A 22,110-nucleotide genomic window follows, 5' to 3' on the forward strand; every position below is an offset into this window, starting at 1 on the left:
GCATGTCTCTGATTTACCTATGTTACATCTTTTTTTAAGTAATCAGACTGTCCTCACCATATGTCAAATCCGGATAAATTGCGGGATTGATTATTTGTACGTGTGTCACTGTATGTCATTGTAGCCATAGACGTTGCCACGGTTCTGCTGTGGGACAGGCAGCTGTGAAACTGCATTGTGCGGTAAAGGATCTCTGTAGCTCATGGATTTGTAGACCGTCATACTCTCTGCTCCATGTGCTTGTCATCTTCCTCCCGGGACCAGCAGTCTGGCCTGGGGATGTCCGTGGCAGGCGCATGAGAGAACCAACGCAGACACAAAGATATTTTCTCATGGACCTGGTTGTATCACACGTGCGAACCTTCCATTGGGAAAGCGAGTCCCACAGCTGAACTCAGAGCGGTTCTGGGATGTGTCCCACCTCTTCGGTGGGAGGAGCCATGAAGTTACGTGGCGGAGTGTGGATACAGGGTGTGAAGAATCGGGGCCAGGGATGAGCTCCATCTCCCACACCAGCGTCTAGTAATATGGGAAAGCACTAAAGCGCACTGGACCCCAAAGCCAGGTTCCCAGAGCAAGGCCACCTCTGCCGCTCCCTCGCCTGATGGACAGGAGCAAGGTGCTTGGCTTCTCTGAGCCTCTGAGTTTCCTCCCTTGTCATTGGAGAAGGGCTGCGGAGCTCAGGCAAGCTAATCGATGTTCATGTGCTTAGAGACCATGCCCGCTTCAGGAAAGTGCTGCGTAAGTGGGTGCTCTTGTGTGTTCCTCACTCCATCTGGACCTGGGGGGAAGTGGCTTCCCTGAACGAGTCTGCCAGAGCCATCAGGGAGAGGAGGATTGCTTTTGCTTGGGAGGATTAGAAAGGTTTCTGTTCTGGAGCAGGTTTGTGGGGCCTGAAGGCTAGACAGGAAGGAGAGGGCCTCTTTAATAAAAATTCTTCAAACTTAGAGTGCATTATTTACTGAGAATGGGAAAAAAAATCTGTAAGTTAGACTTTTATAAAAGTGGATGAATACCACAGATCTTGTTTGTATTTCTGGCCTCTAACCAGGCTACTTCAGGTTGTCTCGTCTGCGTTCTGAAATAGTTGGGAGATGAGTAACTGGGGACAACTCAGATGCGGCCATGGCTCGCCACAGTGGTGCCAGGCTGCGATCCCGTGGCCGTGTCCCGCGGCCGTGTCCCGTGGCCCACTGATGACGTTGTTTTGCGTGCTCATGCTGATGAATCACACTGGTGACAGTGTGGTCTTTGCTGTGGGCCCATCAGACTTCCTGAGGGGAAGCTACCTTGGGTACCCTGAGACCCAGTCTGGGACGTGGGGACGCCAGACGTTCACTCCATTTTCAGACCTGTCTGCCGTACTGCCACAGATCTGTGCCCTACAAGACAGGTGTCCTGGAAGCGTGTTTTCTGCATCTCCCGTTAAGAGAAGAAAAGCAACGCACGGTGTGTTTATTCTTGTATGTGGTGCATCTTGAGTCATGGTGATCCACATGAACACCCCATGAAACCCGAGCTGTGTAGTTGCAACCTCCTACCTCCCCACCAGATGCCCCAAAAATGCTTGTGGCCGTCTCAGCGCCGCCTGAGACAGGCAGGCAGAGAGGGAAGAGATGGTACACATGCCTGAGTGCAGTGACGGTGTCTTTGCCAGATTTCACCAAAGCATAGAGCTGGGCTAGCTTAAACCTGGTTATCAAATTCAAAGGCGAGCCTGGCCAGATAGCGTTATCCAAAGTGGCGAAGACCACGTCGAGGGGTGTTCACGTGGCTGACGGCAGCAGGAGGGGGACACGGATGGCGTCCGTGGCACACTCTAAGAAGGACGCAGTTTGCTTTCTGAGGTGTTCTTGCTAAAAATACATCAACCCAACCCAAAGTGAGGGAAATTGTTTAAAAACAAGGCCAAGCCTTACCAGTTTTCTTAAAGTGGGGGCCAAGGTGATGAAAGATAGAGGATCTATTCAAAACAGGCAACCCAGCAAGCGAACACGCGTAACCCTAGGACGCGTCCCGCGGCAGTGAAAGGACATCCTCTGCCTGATCGCTGACGTTTGAACAAGTCCCAAGATCGTACACTTGTGTGGATGGTGACTTCTGGCTTCTGATCGTCGCATCGTGACTACGTAAGCTGTTTCCACTTGGGAAGTTTGGGTGGAGGCTGGAGAGATCTGTGCCGCTCGCCACGTTTTTGTAGGTCTGAAGCAATTTCAGGATGGAAAAGTCAAAAAATTTGTTTCCAGTTTTCAAGGTTTTCCTTTTGCTCATGCAAAGACCCCTTCCTCGTATCTCTCTACTCTTGTCATGTCCTCTCGGGACATGTGGAGTTCAGGTATGTTGTCGTGAAGAGGATCCAATGGAGCAAGTCTGGGCTGCCTAACGTGTGTTTAACCCCAGTGCCTCTTCCACTTTATCCAGTTTAAGTTTCCATAACATGCTTGCCCACTAAATCTTAAGCCCTCAAAGCTCAAGGTGGGGAACTGTGTATATTTGTGCTTGTCTGCTGAGTGCCTGGTACAAGGGAGCACTTAATTTATACACAAGGATTGAACGAGCAAGTAAATAAAACAGGGCATGCACTGTGCATCGCTGAGCGCCGTGAGATTTCCTTTTTTTTTTCCTCAGGAGACCTGCAAGTCAATTAGGCCCTTCGCCTGCTCTATCCCCTTTCGTGCCAAGAATGGTCATCTTCCTTCCTGTGCAGATAAAGATGCTCAAGCTGTCAGAGACTTATTGCTACGTGAGGTAATATATTCACATATCTCCTTCCCTCCTCCTCTCTCTCCTTTCCTTTTTTTTTTTTTTTTCCTAAGAAACAGGATTATACTAATCAAGTTTTTGAAATTTTTCTGTTTAACAATGTTGGGGGGCACCTGGATGGATCAGCCCATTAAGCATCTGCCTTCAGCTCAGGTCATGATCCCAAGGTCCCGGGATCAAGTCCCACTTTGGGCTCCTTGCTCAGCGGGGAATCTGCTTCTCCCTCTGCCTGTTCCCCTGGTCATGCTCTCTCTCAAATAAATAAATAAAATCTTTAAAAAAAATAAAGCTGGGAACTTTTCCCTTAACTATTCATCAACATAGTGTTGAATTGCTGTGTCATATCACACTATGAGGATATAGAATGGTTCACCAAACATATCTTCTAAGTGGGGTTTTTTCCCGTTTGTCCCCAGTTATAACCTCAGTTATATAGGTCGTTGGGTGTGTGTTTCAGTTACATCTTTGTACATATCTCTGCTCATTTTCCTGGGATAAATTCCTTATGGTGGAAACACTAAGCAGTTCTGGTAGAATTTTGGCTTCTCCATAAAATCTAGTCCGAAGTGCCGCTTAGCTGACATTATGTGACTTTCTGGTAGTCTCGTGTCTACAAAAGCCCCATTTGAAGCTATTCCCAGTCTTAGGTCAATTTCTCACAGATTAGGAATTATTGCACATATTCCATACTGTCTTACCCATGTGTATGATGTGTCAACAAGCCTGTAATCCAAGCCTAGCTAGAAGGAGGCCCTTTCCGACGAACTAAGGGTATCTTCCCTAGTGTGTTAGCTGCTTGTGGTCTTTCACAGCTCAGTCTCGCCCTCCTGGGTGCCATTTCTGCCAACACCTGCCTGATGATGTGGGTTAGATGCCGTGTCTGGGGGGACAAGAGAGGAAGTGAGTAGGAGACAGGTCTGACTCAGATATATCTTAAAAGTGGACTCTGATGACCCATTAGTAAACCTTACCCACCCCCCCCAAAAAAAAAAAACCTGATAGGATATGTGATGAAGAAAAGAAACGAAAGAGGTGCGCTGATCAATGAAAGAACGCATGGTGTCCTGGCATTTAGGACCTAGCAACCAAGGGATTTGTTTGTTTGTTTTACTTTTTTATTTTTGTTTTATCTTATTCTTCTTCAAGTGGGCCCCATGTGGAGCCCAACGCAGGCCCGAACTCACGACCCTGAGACTAAGGCCCAGAGACCAAGACCCGAGCTCAAATCAAGAGTCAGCCATCTAACCGACCGAGCCCCACCCCCCGGGACCTAGCAACCGAGAACTTGGAAGGTGAGGACAATGGGTGGCAGAATGTGGGGACAGCGGAAGGCTGAGGAGACGGCCTTGGAGGCGAGCAGCTGGCAGGTGTGCCGGCTGAGACCTCCTGTGTGTCCTGCTGAGGAGCAGCCATGGAGGAGCAAGGAGGGCGTCCTTAGAGGAGCCGCGTGGGCTTCTGTGCGTCTGGCCCGGTGGCCGGCCGCCCTCCTCCCCAGACATTCCTTCCCTCGGAGACTGCGTCACTCCTTAGTGGAGGTATGGCCCCTCTTTGTTGTGTGTGTCTGACTGTGGTAAAGTAGAACACAAAATCGATCATTTTACCACCCCTTTAAGTGTACAGTTCAATGGACATGCATAATGTTGTTCAGCCACCACCACCATCCATGTCCGGGACGTTGGCCTCTTCCCAAACGGAAGCCCTGTCCCCGTTGACCGCCACTGGCCACATTTGTGTCTCCCCCAGCCCCTGGCAACCGCTGTCCTACTTTCTGTGTCTAGGACGCTGCACAGAAGCGGAATCACACCATTTGTCTCTTGGGGACTGGCTTATTTCACTATGATGTCTTCAAGGTTCATCCGTGTTGGAACAAGTGTCAGAATGTCCTTCCTCTTTAAGGCTGAGAAATACTCCCTGTGTGTAGAGACCCCATTTTGTCTATCCATTCATCCATGGATAGACGTTCGGGTTTCCACCTCTTGGCTATTGTGAAGGATGCTACTATGAACGTGGCGGGGGTAGGGGGGGCAGGTATTTGCTTTCTCTTCCGTTGGGTATATACCAGGAGCTGGGCTTGCTGGATCATGGGGTAATTCCACATTTAATTTTTCGAGTTTTTGTTGTGTTTTGAGTTTTTGTTGTGTTTCCTGTCCTCCATTGTGTTTTGACTCCTTGACCACACAAGTGTTTGTTTCACTCACTCTCAAAGATTAATTTGCTGTTCCTTGCTTTCCCATTTGGATGCCCATTCCTGGTCTCTTCTGACATGGATTCGAGTGGTACCACATCAGCGTCACCCACCAGTGAAGACTAAGGAAGGTGCAAGGGGCTGACCAGCACAGAGGGCCACCTAATCCCACGTAGAACCTCTTCAGCTCGCTCCATTCCACAGCCTTTGTGCTGTGACACCATAGTAACGTCATCGTGAGACAGCCTCACTGGGGTTTTTTTAGGTTATTGCTATTTATTTTATTGGTATTTCATTGCCCTGTTTAAAGTCCACCTTTCATACTCCACAAGGCCCACCTTTTCTGAAACTGCCTGTGTCCTCACCATTTGCTTCCCCTTTTCTCTTTCATATTCTCCAGTCACCCAACGTGTGTAGCCCTCACATTTGGTCTCCTTGGCTAGGGAAAAAAAATAATCTGACTGTCTCTGCGACATGCCATCGTTCCACCCTTAGAAGTAGAGACTTTCCAGTCTGAACCAAAGACCCATCAGAACTCAGGCAAAGTGTGAGGTATACATTGCAAGTGTTAATGAAAACTAGCACCTACTAGAACACTCCATTGAAAGGTTTCCCATCTTGGAGAAAGCATTTCAGAGTTCACAAAGCTCTGTTAAATTCGAAGGATGGAAATTACGTTCAGGTTATAAGCCAGAGTCTGGTAAGAATATTTGTGTTTTAAACTTCCTGAGGCCAGAAAATAACCAGAAAACTACAATTAAGCTCAGTCTTTAAGTGCCCCTTGTTCCTAAGGGTCCTTTACACTGAGCTCACATAGTGATTCCATATATATAGTCGTCAAACCCAAATAGGCAAGCAATAGCTAGTGTTACAAGGAGGGGGAGAAATTAGAGCCCTTCAACATTGCTGGTAGGATTATCAAATGGTACGGCCACTTAAGAAAACAATTTGGTGGTCCCTCAACACGTTAGACATAGAGTTACCCTGTGACCCAGCAATTCCACTCCTAGGTACGTACCCAAGAGAAATGAAAACATATCCATACAGACACTTACACATTAATGTTCATAGCAGCATCATTCATAATAGCCCCAAAGGGAAAACAACCCAAGTGCCCATCACCTGCTCAATAAACAGTAGTAGATGTATACAGTGGAATATTACCGGGCCATGAAAAGGAATGAAGTACCAATACATCTATGGATGAACCCGCAAAACATGATGCTTAGAAGAAGCCACACACAAAGGCCACAAATGGTAGGACTCTGTTTATGGGAGCTACCCATAATAGGCAAATCTGTCAACACAGAGAACCAGGGGCCTGGGGGCGGGAGGGGGGGTTAGGGAAGAACTCCTAAGGAGTACAGCATTGCTTTTATAATTCTCTTAGGGGGCCCTTCCTTTTGGCATACAGTAGACAAACCATAAAATGGCTGTCCTTTCTACCCAGCTCCCGTGTCACAATGGCCCCAATATTCCAGAATTTTCTTTAAAGGTTTTAAAATGTTGGGTAAGTGCCTGTGTAGGTTTGTCCGTGGTACGCAAGTGGAGCCAGAGGACTTTGATGAGACGAGATCCAGACTATCGCAACAGCATCCTTCAAAGTCCTGGTGGTCTTGTCCGATGGTGGGTTGGAAGTGGCCCATTAGGAGAGAAGGGGCCGGCTGCCCGAGGGCAAAGGGGATAGCAAGTGTCTGCGGCAGGTAGCCCCAGAGCGGCGGCGAGAAGCGGATCTCCTCTGGAGCCAAAGACAAACGGGTCAGTGTCTCCACTCTTCCCATTAGGTCATGGAGCTTTTAACATTTCCGTGAGAGCAAGAACGTGGTCGTGTTCCTCTTGACCACATGGCATGGGTTACAGAGACTCTGGGGGTTCTGTTGGGAGTTTCTGACTCAACAGGCCATCAGTGCTGGGCTGGGTCTCCATCCTACAGATGAATTCAGGTTTGAGAAGGAGTTCTGGAGGAGGCCTCCAGGGACACATTTGGCCCACTCAACAAACTTCACATGCCCATTGGGTACCGGCCTTCTACTAAGTGAATTGTGAGTAAGTGACACACTGTTTATGCCCAGCTGGAGGGCGTATGTCAGTAAGTACTTAGGACAAACACCACAAATGCTATCATAACCGTTTGTGCGGGGTGGATGGTGTTCCATCATATGAAAGACCGACAGTTCCTTTGTCCCTTCTACTGTAGGTGGGTATTTGCGTTGTCTCCAGCTTGATCCTGAACCATGCTTCTGCTGATAGTTTGCTCCTTCCCTTCCATTCTTAGAATTTAATGTGTAATTTACACACAATTTGCAGATTGCTAAAAGCAATATCCTCTAAATTCTGTTTGGAAAATATAGTCGCTTTTCATAAAAATCCTTGTTAATACATAACGTTTATTACATGAAGTAATAAGTAATTTTAAATTTCTCACTTTTAATTCCTGATATGGTAAATATCAGTGGATATAAACTGTGAGAACAAGAACTCTTTGGGGTCATCAATAAATTTTTTAGTTTTTTTTTCTTATTGTAGGAAAATATATATAACACTATTGATCATTTTAACCATTTTTAAGGCTCCAGGTCAGTGGTATGAAGTAGCTTCTTGTCTGCAACCATCACCTCCCTCCAGTATCCATCTCCAGAACTTTTTTCAGCTTCCCAAACGGAAACTCCATGACCCAGTAACCGCCTACCTCCACCGCTTCTAAGTGCAAAGGGTGGAGACCTTTTTGGTCCTGAGACCAAGAAGTTTAGGAACTGCCGACCTGGCAGAGAGCCCGGGGCTCGGGAGTGCTGCGGGAGGCTGAGCCGCTACCCACGAGGCCCTCCCGTGCCCTCCCCACCCTCCCTGCTCCCCGAGGTCCTGCTCAGCCCAGGGCCTGGCGCCACTCACCTCCCTCAGAGGCGGCGTGACCTGCCTCTGTCCCGCTTCTCTCCCCTTTCTCGATTCATCATTTACCTTTTAAGAGCATTACGTGTTTCTGGCAAAAAATTAAAACCGAGGAAGAGAGGATGCTGGGCATGGAGGGAAGGTTGTGCAGAGGGAGAGGGAGAGAGAATCCAAGCCGACTCCGCACTGAGCACGGAACCTCATGCAGGGCTGGATCTCATGACCCTGAGATCACGACCCCAGCCAAAACCAAGAGTCGGACACTCAACCGACTGCACCACCCAGGCACCCCAAGGGAGCCATTTCTATACACATGCTTTTGCAACACACATTTTCACTGAGCGAGGTATTTCGAAGAGCTTTCCTTACAAGTACACACCTCTTTCTCCCACGCATACCACACATGAGTGGTAAATCAATACGTCCCAGTGTGGGATGCCCCCATAATAAAGTCCAGACCCCTTGATGCCCTCCATGAACTGGCTTCCACGCCTGCTTCTGCCTTATCTTTATTCATTTCTATACTTGTACCCCTTGTACACCCCCATTTTTCCCCAATTGAAAAAGTAATACTTTTACCTTAAAACATGAAAAAAAAATCACTAGTAATCCCAATAGAGGCATCTTGTCTTGCATTTTTCCAGCTTATTTTAGGATGGGCATAAATAAGATCACACTACAAACTTGTAGTTTTATTATCTGTGTTTTAAATTCAACCCATCACGGATGTTTTCCCACATTACGAAATATTCTACTTTTATATCTGCTAAGTCTTAATGGTGAATGAATAAGAGCTCCTACGTGTAGTTATGTACCAGATGTAATTCATCCTCCATTGCTTCATAACTTTAATGAAGTCTTTGTTACTGTTTTTATTTAAAAAATCATGATCATGACAGAAATACCTTAAAAGGCTTGAACAGCCAGACATCATTTATTTTTTTTAATTTTTTTTTAAGATTTTATTTATTCATTTGAGACACAGAGATACAGAGAGAGAGAGAGAGAAAGCATGAGCAGGGAGAGAGGCAGAGGGAGAGGGAGAAGCAGGCTCCTCGCTGAGCCAGGAGCCCGATGCGGGGCTCGATCCCAGGACCCTGGGATCATGACCTGAGCTGAAGGCAGACGCTTAACCATCTGAGCCACCCAGAAGCCCCAGCCAGACATCATTTAAAAAATCACAATCCAAGGTCAGAAACAGTGTTGAGTGAAAGAAGCCAGTCACAGAGAAATGCCTACTGCATGATCCCTGTTTTGAAAAACAGGCAGAATTGAATAAAGATGCTTGGGGGTTCATGCTAAGGTGAAAAAAGATAAAGACAAATAAGGAAGTGATAATGTCATATATCTTAAACCAAGTGGTGTATATGTGGTTATTTGCCCTGTGGTAATTCATTGAGCTGTACACTTAGATTTTGTGTGCTATACGATTCTTCACAATACAAATAGTTTTAAAAACTCATAATCCCTCCAACCCAGTTAAAAATAGCTCCTACTAACTTAGCATACAGACTTCCAGTTCTACTTATATCCATGATTATATGTACTGTTTTGTAACTTACTGTTTGTACTTGATACCTTGGGGACATCTTCCTTTTGGTTACATTATGTTTTAATGGTAATTAGAATGGATGTAATCAAAAAGGTGAAACATATCAACTGTTGGAAAAGAGATAGAGAAACCAGAACCTTCATGCAGTGCTGGTGGGAATGCAAAATGGTGGAGCCACTAGGGAAATGGTTTAGCACTTTCTAAAAAGTTCAGCAACACTTACCATATGCCCCACTAGCCCCACTCTAGATATCTACACAAGAGAAATGAGAACGTATGCCCATACAAAATATTACATAGAAATGTTTAGAGCAGCACTATTCATAATAGCCCAAACTTGGAACCAATCCCAATGTCCAAAAACTTAAACTGTGGCCTATCCCTCCAATTGAATAGGACTCAGCAATGAAAAGGAACAAACTATTCATACATGGCAGGACATGGATGATACTTAAAACATTATGCAAGTGAGCAGAGCCAAACACAAAATATTACCCCTTGCTCGATTCCAGCCATATATTGAACATTAGCACATAGCTCCATTGCATGGATATAGCATAACTTATTTAACCAAGCTCAATTGTTGGACTTGAACATGTGTCCCATTTTTCAGTATTACGAACAGGGCCATGATGACCACTTCATGACTAAATATTTGTGGCCGATCGTAATTATTTCTTTGGACGAATGCCCCAAAATGGAACTGCCTGTTTGAAAGTCGGCACCTTTTAAGGCTTTTGATGAATAGTGCCAAAGGTCCTTCACAAAGTGTGCTCGCTCTGTGCTCCCACCAGCAGAATGTGAACGTCCCATGTCTCCATTCTCAAATATAGCTCTGCGTACCCACGGGGGTTGTTCCAAGCCCAAGGGCCCCACCGTCACAGTGCTCTGTGTTTTTTTGCAGTTCCCTTGGTGTGTGGCCGCCATGTTTCTGTTCATCAATAGCGCTAACTGCCAAGTGGCAGGTTTTGCTATCGCCACGGTTGGATGGATCCTCACCGGTGCTTCCCTGGGCTTCGTGGAATGGAGAGTGTGGCACATGGACAACACCTCTCTCTTTCCCTCTGGCCGGGTCTGTGTGGGAATGTGGAAAGTCTGCCTTTACCACCATATCGGCAACTATAAGAGAGCCACATTGTGTCGCCATTACAGCTACCTTGATAGTTACCTCCCTCTTGATATTCGTGTTTCTCAAAATCTGCTGCTGCTCGCCAGCATTCTAGGCCTTTTAGGGAGAGCCTCCAATGTCTTTGCGCTTAGAAATGTGTACATGGGAGTTCGTCAGGGGAATGCCACCTTCAACCCGTTTGTTGCTTCTGGAATTCTGGACTTGGCTGCTGGCATCTGTATTTCAATCGCTGTGGTCTGGAATTACCACTCCGTGGTGAGTGAAGAGGGTATTACCTTCCCGTCATCTCTCGCTATACCCTTCAAGCCTAGTACTCAGGAGGTTGGCACTGCCTTTCTGGTGGCGTGTCTGGCTGCCTTCATGATGGTGTTAAGTGGGTTACTTTTCCTCACTTACAAACTCCCCACGGTGAACCAAGTGCACCCTCAAAGTTCAAAGAAGTAAAAGTCCTGGTTGCATTGGCTTTGCGAATCCAGCTTGACCAAGAGTTTATGAGAAATATTAGTAGGATGTTCTATCAAATATTTCCAAAGATTCAAGACCATGGCAAAGGTAGCTTTGGGCAGAAGGTGGCCAACTATTTCCTTCCTTTACCTTCTGTGTCTTTGTTTCATTGATTCACCAGTTCATTGATTGAATTGAGGAAATTTCATTTAAAAAAAAAATCTTCCTCACCTTCCAGTTGGTCTTATTGGATCTGTATTTTAATTATTGTTCAATAAATAATCAATACTATAAACCTAGTGTGTGGAAATGAGATTTTTCTGTGATTCTTACGTTTCCTCTTAAACTTCTGCTAAAAACAACCAACTTTATTTCTTGTGGTATGGTGATAACATCGCTCTATCATGTAAAATTCTCCAAAATATGCAGAAGTAGAATAATAGGAGGAATCACCCCACACTCACTATCACACTCAACAATTATCAAGATTCTGTCATATTAGCTTTATAGCTCCTTGCTTTTAATCTGTTTTTTTCCAAAGGGACATCATCATGTCCCTTCATCCTTATATATTTCAATATTACTTTCTAAAAAATGGACATTTCTTTGCATGACCATATTATACCTAAAAAAATTTAACAATTATTCCTTGTTATCGAATACATACCAGAATTTTTAAATGCCTCAAAAATAATTCTACGATTTTATCTTTTCCACACAAGATGCCCACTCTGTCTCTTAAACTAAAGTACTTCCCTTATCACACCCCCTCTGCCTTTTTTTCTTTTTGAAGATTTAATTTTTAATCTGTACACCCAACATGGGGCTCAAACTCACAACCCCAAGATCAAGAGTCTCATGTTCCACCTACTGAACCAGCCAGGCACCCCTGCCTTTTTTTTTTCTTCTTAATAATTTTGATTTGCTGAAGAAAGTGGGTCGATTGTCCTACCATTAAACTTGTTACATCTCGAGGCTTCATTAGATTCCAGGTCAGCTCTTTGTGGAAAAGTATTTCAAAGGCAATGCCCTGTACTGATACTGAGTACATTATAACAGGTGGCATATGGTAATCTACCTCTTTAGTGATGCTAAGATTGATGCCTAGATCCAGAGGGGAAAACTCAACCCCTCTTGTAAATTTCATCAGCCTTCCACCTTTTGGTGGTCCTTGTGCAAATCAATTATTGCACTAAGGATTACAAGTGGTGACTTTCTAATGTGAACATTCTTGTCAGATTTATTAGCTGGGATGCTCTTGTAAAGAAGAACTTTCCCTCATCAAGTATGGCCACTTGGGTTCTCTAAAATGCAGCTCATACACAAAAGACAAGGTAAATGCTTCATTTTTTTCCCTTTAATTGTTAAATTTCTAGAGGAAGGAGGAAGAATGCATTAATTATCTTGGTGTTGACCTATGTATTTTTTAAATTGTTTTCACTCTCAGTTTTCATTTTTGTCTTTTTTCTTTTTTGAGTATCAAGAACTCATGAGATTGTCTTCATGTTTTGGTTTTTTTAAAAAGATTTTATTTATTTATTTGACAGAGAGAGACACAGCGAGAGAGGGAACACAAGCAGGGGCAGAGGGAGAGGGAGAAGCAGGCTCTCCGCGGAGCAGGGAGCCCAACGCAGGGCTCGATCCCAGGACCCTGGGACTATGACCTGAGCCGAAGGCAGACGCTTAACAACTGAGCCACTCAGGTGCCCAAGGACTCCTTTTTCTTAACCACATTGTCATTATCACACCAAGAAAAGTGAATAATTTCCTAATGTAATCAAATACGTAGTCCATATTCAGATTGTCTCATCAATGTTTTTAATGGTAACTTGTGGCTACCTATGTATTCAGAGTGTTTCCCTCAGCTGCATTCATTACTCCTTTTATGATCAGACTGGCCCATCTTTGGCCATGGAGCCACACGGACATGTGGCCTTTGACCATGTCTCTATCAGGATTATTTTAAGATTAAAAAAAAAAACTTTATTCCAGACAATCATAACCTATTTACCTCAAACAACTCTACTTTATCAATAAAATTCATTATATTAAAATGATTTTCCTAAAGAACAAAATAGAGAGAAGGACATATCAGTAATAGAGTTAACAACTATATGCATCAAATGTTAGATGTTGAAATTAAAGTATATTTATTTACTCCGTGTCTAATTACTTTTAATACCAGTGTTCTTAACCTCGTGGAAATTCTCCACAGAATAATTCCCATACACACAAAATTTTGTACCGATTCACAGATCTCTTGAAACCTATTCATGGATCTCACTTTCAAAATAAATGACAGTTTCTTTAAATTGATTTATTGTTTTATGGACATGCTGGAAACTCTCCCTTCTCATAATGTTCAGTTTATTTTTAAAACAAATTAACCTTACCAGCTAAAAACCTACCTACAATATTAATGAGTACAGATATACCCTGCTTAAAATCATTTTATTAAACATTTTTCAGTGACGGTTCCTATGTTTAAAGTTTAAGAAAAAAAGCGTTTTTTTAATCTGCACCCAACGTGGGGCTTGAACTCATGGCCCCAAGATCAAGAGTCACATGCTCTACTGGCCGAGCCAGGCAGGTGCCCCAAAAAATAAAAGCATTTTTTAAAAAAAGATTTATTTATTTTAGAGAGAGAGCACACAACGGGGAGGGGCAGAGGGACAGGGAGAGGGAGAGAATCTCAAGCAGACTCCCCACTGAGCCCAGAGCCCAGTGCAGGGCTCAATGCAGGGCTCGATCCCACAACCCTGAGATCATGACCCAAGCAGAAACCAAGAATCTGATGCTCAACCAACTGAGCCATCCAGGCGCTCTAGAAAAAAAGCCTTTTTAATAAACTCAAATCATTACTGAAACCATTGTCCTTTTTTTTTTTTTTCAAGAAACATGACTACAAAAACATGTCAGTATTTCAAAGGGAAGAATTTTTCTGCAGAGACACTATCCAGGAGCAAAGCAAATTCTTTTTTTTTTTTTTTAAGATTTCTTTATTTTAGAGAGTGACCGTGCATGAGTGGGGGGAGGGGCACAGGGAGCGGGAGAAAATCTCAAGCAGATTCCCCGCTGAGCCTGGAGTCTGACATGGGGCTCGATCCCAGGATCCCGAGATCATGACCTGAGCCGAAATCAAGAGTGGGCTGCTTAACTGACTGAGCCACCCAGGCGCCCCAGGAGCAAAGCAAATTCTAAACGCAGTAAGATCATGGCACTATCGTAGTCGCGAGGATTTTGAGACATTAGCCTGTCGATAATGTGCATGCCTGCAATCTATGTGCATGCCTGTTTGAACTTTTTCCACCTCTGAGAGCTTGCCGTCGTTTTGATGAAGGTTGCTGAAGTCCATGGACATGGTATTGTTTTCATCTCAACTCTTTCAGCATGTTTTCCAGTATGTTTGAAAAAAAACAAAAAACCTCTAAGTCTTTTCCCAGAGCACGTAGCTCTTTTATGGCCCATGCCTGTTTGGATGATGCTGGAATACTTTTGTAAAAACACTGGATTCCTGACTACGTGTTTTGCTTGAAAAATCTGCTTTTTGCATTCAGCATTTTTTTCATGTTCTTTATGCTCCATTCTATGTCTTAGTGGATTTTTTTCGTAATTTTCCAATTCTCTGAGATTTACATTATATACTGGCAAGGTTTTGCCCGTTGAAAACCTGTATTGTGACAGTGTGCTCAGTACACGCTGGTATTAGCCATATCCCTCCTCCTGGAATCCAGAGTTGCTCCATTTAATGAAACTCTTCACTAGCTGATTCTCTATCCCCATCAATTGAGGGATACTTCCCATGACTCACGGTCAATCATGATTCCTGCGGCCTGCACAGCAGTCCCATCCCATTTTTGTTATTAAAAATACTTTAACATTTTAATAACAATTTAGTAAAGTATAGTTCACATACCATCAAAAACCACATGTACGAGTGGTTTTTAGTGTATTCACGTAACTGCAGCCAGCAGCACTTACCTGATTACAGAACATTTCATCGCTCCAAGAAGAAACTCCACTAGCAGTCCTCATTAGTCTTTGAGGCTTTTCTGTGCCTCAACAAGATGACCTAGGTGCATCATGTACATTTCAGGCCCAAGACCTTGAACTAGCATGCCATTCCTTCAGTGAGCCCAAGACATGCAGATGGTATTTAGAAATGAACAATTTAGACACTGGTGGTGCTCATTCTTTGCCTTTGTATCTAGGTATTTTAGTGGACAGGAGTAGGATATATGAATTTTTAAGAGAAAAAATATTATAAAACTTTTTTCAATTCAAACTTACAGACTCTTTAGCTGCAATATGATATTACGTTTCTTTCTCCCAGATTGAAAACCCACCAATATTTTTTTTTAAGATCTATTTATTTATTTGAGAGAGAGAGAGCATGCCCGTGAATCGGGGTGGGGGGCGGGGCAGAGAGAGAGAGAAGAGAAGCAGACTCCCCCTGAGCATGGAGCCTGATGAAGGGCTTGATCTCACGACCCTGAGATGGTGACCTGAGCTGAAATCAAGAGTCAAACACTTGGGGCACCTGGGTGGCTCAGTCATTAAGCGTCTGCCTTCGGCTCAGGTCATGATCCCAGGGTCCTGGGATCGAGCCCCACATCGGGGTCCCGGCTCCACGGGAAGCCTGCTTCTCCCTCTCCCACTCCCCCTGCTTGTGTTCCCTCTCTCGCTGTGTCTCTCTGTCAAATAAATAAAATCTTAAAAAAAAAAAAAAAGAGTCAAACACTTAACTGACGGAGCCACCCAGGCGCCCCCCAAACCCAACAATATTAACATATTTATTCTGTGAGATATAAAAATTTTTAAATATTACTGATATCACTATTAGCCATAAGACTACTGAATAAAGCTTAAGGTTTCTTTTAAGCCCTGTTTGTCTCTAAAATGCATTGTATTAGGTGTGTATAGTCAAAATACAGCATTGTGAAATTTGTTGATATAATGATGGTTATATCACCAAGTCGGTAAGCAATGCAGTTTATTCATTTCATCTTGTTTTCTGTCTTTACTTTTGTGTTTTTGACATAGTTTTATTTTTTGAATATGTGAAATACTTATTTTCAAGTCAAAGTTACTAAACCAGATTTAGTCTCAATAAGCGTCTGTTCCTATCCTCATTCTATTCTTTCCCATCTTAGATAACTTTTTTTAAGATTTATTTATTTATTTAACAGAGAGAACGAGAGAGCACAAGCAGGGGGAGTGGGAGAGGGAGAGCAGGCTCCCCGCTGAGCAGGGAGCCCGATGCGGGGCTCGATCCCAGGACCCTGAGATCATGACCTGAGCCGAAGGCAGACACTTAACCGACTGAGCCACTCAGGCACCACCCCGTCTTAGACAACTTTTAAATTTTTGGTTAATTTTCCAATATTTTCTTTTGCAAATATGGATGTTGTATATTCATATTCCATCTTTTTCAAAATGCAACCATAGTATATATATTATCTGGTGTGTAAATATATACCTGTCTTTTTCACTTGACAAGAAATTCCTGCAGATCACTTGATCAGCCTACAGAGGTCTTGCCCACTGTGTTAAGGCTGCATAGTATTCCATTGTGTGGCTGCTCCCGAGTTTATTCAGCCAGTTAGGTGTCTCCGCAAGTGTATATGTATTATACCTTTGTGCATACCTCTTTTTGTATTTTTGCCAGCGTATCTTTAGGATAGATTCCTAGGACTCCGGGAGCACAGGGTCAGTACACACAGGATGATACACTTTGCGTTCCCACGAGCAATCTATGAAAATGCCTGCTTCCTTGTGGCCTTGTCCAAAAAAAAAAAAAAAAAATACTCTGTAAAACTTTTGAATTTTTCTTCCGTATGATAGGTGAGAAATGGTATCTCCATATCGTTTCCAATGTATATTTCTCGTTAGTGAGGATGAGCATTTTATCAAATGTCTTAAGGCTATTTTTCATTTCTTCAGTGATCTGTCAGTCAGTTATCTGCAGCTGTGTAATCAGTTCTCCCGAAGCTTCGTGGCTTCAAGCAACACACATTTATTATCTTCCAGCTTCTATGAATCAGTGGTTTGAGAACAACTTAGCTGGATCCTCTGCTTCACAGTCTTTCACACAAGCTGCAACCAAAATGCCAACCAGGCCATTGCTGTCCCTGGAAGGCTCCAGTGGGGAAGCCACCTCATGGTTTACTTACTTTGTTGTTGGCAGGATTCATTTCATTGGCTCCTCGTAAGCTATTGGCCTTAGTCTTCAGTTCCTTGCCAGATGGGCCTCTCAGTAGAGCGTCTCAAAGCATGGCAGCTGACTTCATCAGAGCGAGGAAGGGAGAGAGCAGCAGAGAGCGCCAGCAGGATGGAAGTCATGGGTTTTTGTTCAAGTTAATCACGGAAGTCACAATCCCATCACTTTTGCCATTTTCGATGCATTAGAAGCAAGTTGCTGGGTCCAGCTCACGGTCAAGGGGAGAAGATCAAGGGCACTAATATGAGGAAGGTGGGGATCCTTGGAGTGCATGTCACAGATGCCTACCACTAACCTACTCATATTTCTAGCCCATTCTTCTACTGAGTTTGTCGATATTCTTGATGTTTAGGAGACCTTAATATAGTAGGTATATTTGCCCTTTGCCCTCTGCGCCTTCACTTACAAATACCTTTCTTAATCCCCTCTTAATTTTTATTTTCGAACTTCGCTTACTGCATTTTTTGTTATGCAAATGATTTTGGTAAAGTATATATTGTCTAATTATCAATCTTTTATGCTTCTGGTATTTGAGTCATAATTTAGGCATATTTTTTCCACCCCCCTGTTCAAAAAGCATGTGTTTATTTTTTCCCTAATACTTCATTTTTACTGTATTCATTTAGACTTTATCCTGACATACACTGTGAGATATTGGGCCAAATTTACCTTTTAAAAATGATTCTCCTTTTGTACCATATTACTTAATTAAAAAAACAAAAGCAAAACAACAAAAACCCTGGGGCACCTGGGTGGCTCAGTCCATTAAGCATCTGCCTTCCGCTCAGGTCATGATCCCGAGGTCCTGGGATCGAGCCCTGCATCGGGCTCCCTGCTCAGCAGGGAGCCTGCTTCTCCCTGTGCTCTCTCTGTCAAATAAATAAATAACATCTTTAAAAAAAAAAAAACGAACCTAGTATCTTTTCTACACTGATTTGAGATGCTGCCTTTTTTTCATATAGTAAATTCCACAGATATTGGATCCATTTATGGACATTCTATTTGACTTCTTTAGAGTATTTGTGTATTGATGTGCCAATACTATACTGTTTTAAATTTTAAAGTCCTATTTTAAAATAAAATGTTTGGGGAGCCTGGCTGCCTCAGTCGGAAGAGCATGTGACTCTTGATCTTTGGGTCATGAGTTTGAGCCCCACATTGGGTGTAGAGATTACTTAAATAAATAAATTTTTAAAATGCTATGCTATATGATGTGCTTCTTTGCTCCCATCCTTAGAATTTCTTAGTTGTTTCTGCTTATTTTTCAATATGAATTTCATAATCACCTTGTGTTACTCCAGACTGAAAAAAAAATGTTAGTATTTTTATTAGGATCATGCTAAGTTTATAAGTTAACTTAGGAATAATTTACATATTTATAATATTAAGTCTCCTTATTCAGGAACATGGTATGGATCTTTCCCTCTGTTCAATTCTACTTTTGTTTTTTGAGGAATGTTTAAGGTAGTTTTTTTTTGCATTGGGTTGTTTCCAGAATGAGGCAAATATGAAAAAAGGTACTATTCACATTTGCATTTAGATTTATGAATGAATGCATTTTTATTTCTCTTGGATAGATATCTTGGAGTAGGATTGCTGGGATGTATGCTTAGACTTTCAACCCATATTTACTTTTTCCATTCAGGCCTTAGGTTGTGTGTGTGGGTTATAGGGGTCATAAATATTCCTTCTCTTTTGGTGATATTAATACAACAGTTAAGATTTGGTTTTTTTAATTTTGTATTACGGGACACTCGAGTGGCACAGTCAGTTAGGCGTCCGACTCTTGATTTCAGCTCAGGTCATGATCTCAGGGTCGTGAGATCGAGCCCGGTATCAGGCTCTGCACTCAGCGTGGAGTCAGCTTGGGACTTTCTCTCCCTCTCTCTCTGTCCCCAGCCCTGCACTCACGCATGCTCTCTCTCTCTCTCTCTCTCTCGAATAAATAAATAAATCTTTAAAATCAATAAATCAATAAATCACTGCTCCGAGGACCCCACCCAGTAGGTATGCCCTTCATGGACTGTGGAATGCCTTTTTCTCCCAAACTTCGTATGTGGCCCAGTCAGCTCCCAGGGTAACTTCTAAGCCCTCCTAACACCCTATCTGATATATTCCAAAATCCTGCTTGAGGCCAGCTGAGGAGAGAGACAACTCCAGCTCATTCACTCACTGATGAATTCCTTCCCCAAACATTCACTGGGTATTTCTCACATGAGAGGAGCCGCCAAAACATTTAACCAAGAACTTTAAGGATCTAGTGCGTACAAAGCATGCACCTTCTACTCGTGCATCTTGATTGCTCACACTTTTCACAAGGCTCTTCAAATGTTTAAATGGCCTCAATGAAACTAAATAAATGACTAAAAAAATAAGGTATTAATGGTTAAAAATTAGACATACTCACTTTAATCTGGAGCGACAGACTGAGTGAGGGTCATACTGAGTTCACCAGAGAGAATTCAAAGGACTAGCATGGAATGTCCTTCTTTTTAAAGAATATTTATTTAAGTCTTTGAGAGCATAGGGTTCGAAAATTTTTTCCCACTGTGACATAAGTCTATCAGCTATTTAAATACATGTTCCAAAAACACTGCCTGTGGACCCAAGTGGGCTGGGTGCTCTGTTAGAATGTTAAACAGTCATTTTACCCTTAGGCTTTGTATCATGATTTGTGGGTGACGGATTCTTCCTCTCTGATGGAGGTTTTGTAAAATTTTAATGGCATTCCTTAGTAAATCTCCTTTCTGTGCTGACCACTATTTGCATAATGCCCTTAGCTCTCAAGCACTGGGAACTAGGAGGAAATAACACCCTTTTGCATTTAGTTAAAGAGTTCCTGGCTTTCTTCCCAAGTCTTTGAAAGGCGCGGGATGGCAATTCTGAGTCCCATTCAGACCTTCAGGGCTGGCCTTGGACTGAGTCCCATGTATTCTCCATGCAACCACAAGAATGGCTTGTAAAATGGTTCCTAGGTAAACATCATGTTTCCCCCAATGAAATCTCTCCCTATAATAGGTCTAATTAAGGCCAACTTTACATATAGGGGATTTGAAAGTGGATTTGTGTAATTTAAGTGGATCAAAACCATGGGTTTCTTGGAAAATGGAAGCTCGTAGAAGACATGCTTATGAGGAAGCGTTGCCCGAACGCACTTCTCTCCCAGAAGAGAGATGGTGACCATGGAGAGAGTGGCTCAACTGCCATCTGTTGGTCACAGAAGCAAGTGACTGAGTTGGCTTTGGTGGAAATTAGGTGGTGACCCTCTGCTGCCTTCAGTCTCAACAGAGAGCAAGCGGATGGGTCATAAAGACTTTAGATACAAAAGACGAGGGGATCACCAAGGCAGGGTCTGCCTTGAGGGAGAAGGGTAAAAGAAGAAAAGGAAAAAAATGTGTTTCAAGACCTTCTGAAGTACCTTTTGGAAAGAATATTTTTTACAGGAATAAGCAAAGAGAATGTATCCTGTGTATTTCCAGTTGGTGCTGGCGGATGCTCTAAGGGCTGGTGATATTTCTTTCATTCTTTCTCATAGAGATCCTTCCAAGGTAGCCAGGAGCCAGAGAGATGCCATATGGCACTTGGGCTGGAGACGAAATCAAAAGTGCCAGAACATTCGTTGTTGAGACCCCAGGAAATAAAGAGACCACATAAGGGTAACAGCACTCCCAGTCTGAGGGAGGAAGGGTGGCCCAGGTTAGTGCTGACAATTCCTTCATCCTCCCCAGCCTTCCCCTCAGTCCCACCTCGGACTCTGAGGACACACCAGGAGGTGATAGTTGTCATAATGCCCAATATATTGATGTTTCATGGTTCATGGATTGCTTTCACCTTTCTCTTTCTGGCAGCCCTGGACGATGTGCCGGGTTGGCTTGAGCACCGGGAAGCACAGAGTTCCTGTGGCAGAGAAAGGATGCAGGGCGGGCGGCTCCCATCTTCCACACGAGGGATCAAGATGGAGAGATTCTAAGCGGCTTGTCCCTGGTCGGAAAGAGGAGCTGGGGTGAAACCTGAGGTCTTTAGACACAGTCCTCCAAAATAGCGGTGAAAGCAGTAATAGAATTACCTGCTGGAGAGCTGTTTTTCTGCTCCAAAAGCTCACTGTCCACATGACTGAGGGGTCTTATCGGAGACTTCACACACCACGACAATGTCCTCTGCATATTGTCCTTCGGACACGTGCTCTTCCTCTGTAAGAATGACGCGCGACTTCTGGAGCCTAGAAGATTCCATCCGTCTGTCTTTCCTAGAGTTCTCTTGTCTCCTCTTCTAAGAGAGAGACTCCTCCAACAGAGAAAATCAGGGGAGCAGCAAATAGTGTGTGTGGGTTCTCTGTGAAATGTCAAAAGTCCATCTAGATTCCTGACTGGCTATACTCGTGTATTCTAGAGAATACAGATGTCCTACTGCTGCTGGAGCATACGCATCAAATTCGGGAGAAAACATATGCCTTCTTTTTAAAATATCAATAAATTCTTCCCCATAATAGACCCAAATTGGAGACAACCCAAATGTTCATCCATGGGAGAAAAGATACACAACCTGGGCGTGCCCATACAATGGAATGCTGAACCGCAACAGAAACGAGGGAGCAGTGGTGTATTCAACAACGCAGGTGAATCTCAAAAACATTATGCTGAGCAAAAGAGAGCGACCAAAGATACATTATGTTCTGTGTGTTTCCATATATGTGTAGTTCAAGAATTTGCAAACATAATTTATGGTGGGGGACACCAGAATAGTGATCACACATGGGTGAAGGGCAGACCTAGGTGGCTATTGACTAGCAAGAGATCAGAATATTCTTTTTACCCTAATGGAGGTTACAGGGGAAGCTGTGTACAAATTCCTTGAGTGGCACATGTAAGGTGAGTAGTTTTTACTCTTTGTAAGTTACACCTCAACTAAAGTATGAAACAAAAAGTAAAAAA

General features: G+C 43.5%; 1 protein-coding gene across 1 annotated transcript; it reads left to right on the forward strand.

The window, feature by feature from the left end:
- The first annotated feature begins 95 nt into the window (after window positions 1-95).
- CLDN34 (claudin 34) lies at window positions 96-21,610 on the forward strand. The gene is made up of 6 exons (XM_032391128.1): window positions 96-2,129; window positions 2,629-2,748; window positions 3,910-4,298; window positions 10,291-10,770; window positions 20,715-20,835; window positions 21,028-21,610. Exons 3-6 carry the CDS (start codon window positions 4,065-4,067, stop codon window positions 21,147-21,149), a joined length of 957 nt encoding a protein of 318 aa, XP_032247019.1. The 5' UTR covers window positions 96-2,129; window positions 2,629-2,748; window positions 3,910-4,064; the 3' UTR covers window positions 21,150-21,610.
- Window positions 21,611-22,110: the final 500 nt, after the last annotated feature.

The sequence above is a fragment of the Phoca vitulina genome, unplaced genomic scaffold (genome assembly GCF_004348235.1).
Source record: "Phoca vitulina isolate PV1807 unplaced genomic scaffold, GSC_HSeal_1.0 scaffold60, whole genome shotgun sequence".
NCBI classification, from domain to species: domain Eukaryota; kingdom Metazoa; phylum Chordata; class Mammalia; order Carnivora; family Phocidae; genus Phoca; species Phoca vitulina.

Excerpts from the sequence above, each read along its gene's own strand:
- CLDN34 (XM_032391128.1), top strand. The coding sequence starts at position 4,065 with ATGGGTGGCAGAATGTGGGGACAGCGGAAGGCTGAGGAGACGGCCTTG. Across the intron at positions 4,299-10,290 it reads TGCGTCACTCCTTAGTGGAG|TTCCCTTGGTGTGTGGCCGC; the intron begins GTATGGCCCCTC and ends GTTTTTTTGCAG. Across the intron at positions 10,771-20,714 it reads TCTGGAATTACCACTCCGTG|AGATCCTTCCAAGGTAGCCA; the intron begins GTGAGTGAAGAG and ends TCTTTCTCATAG.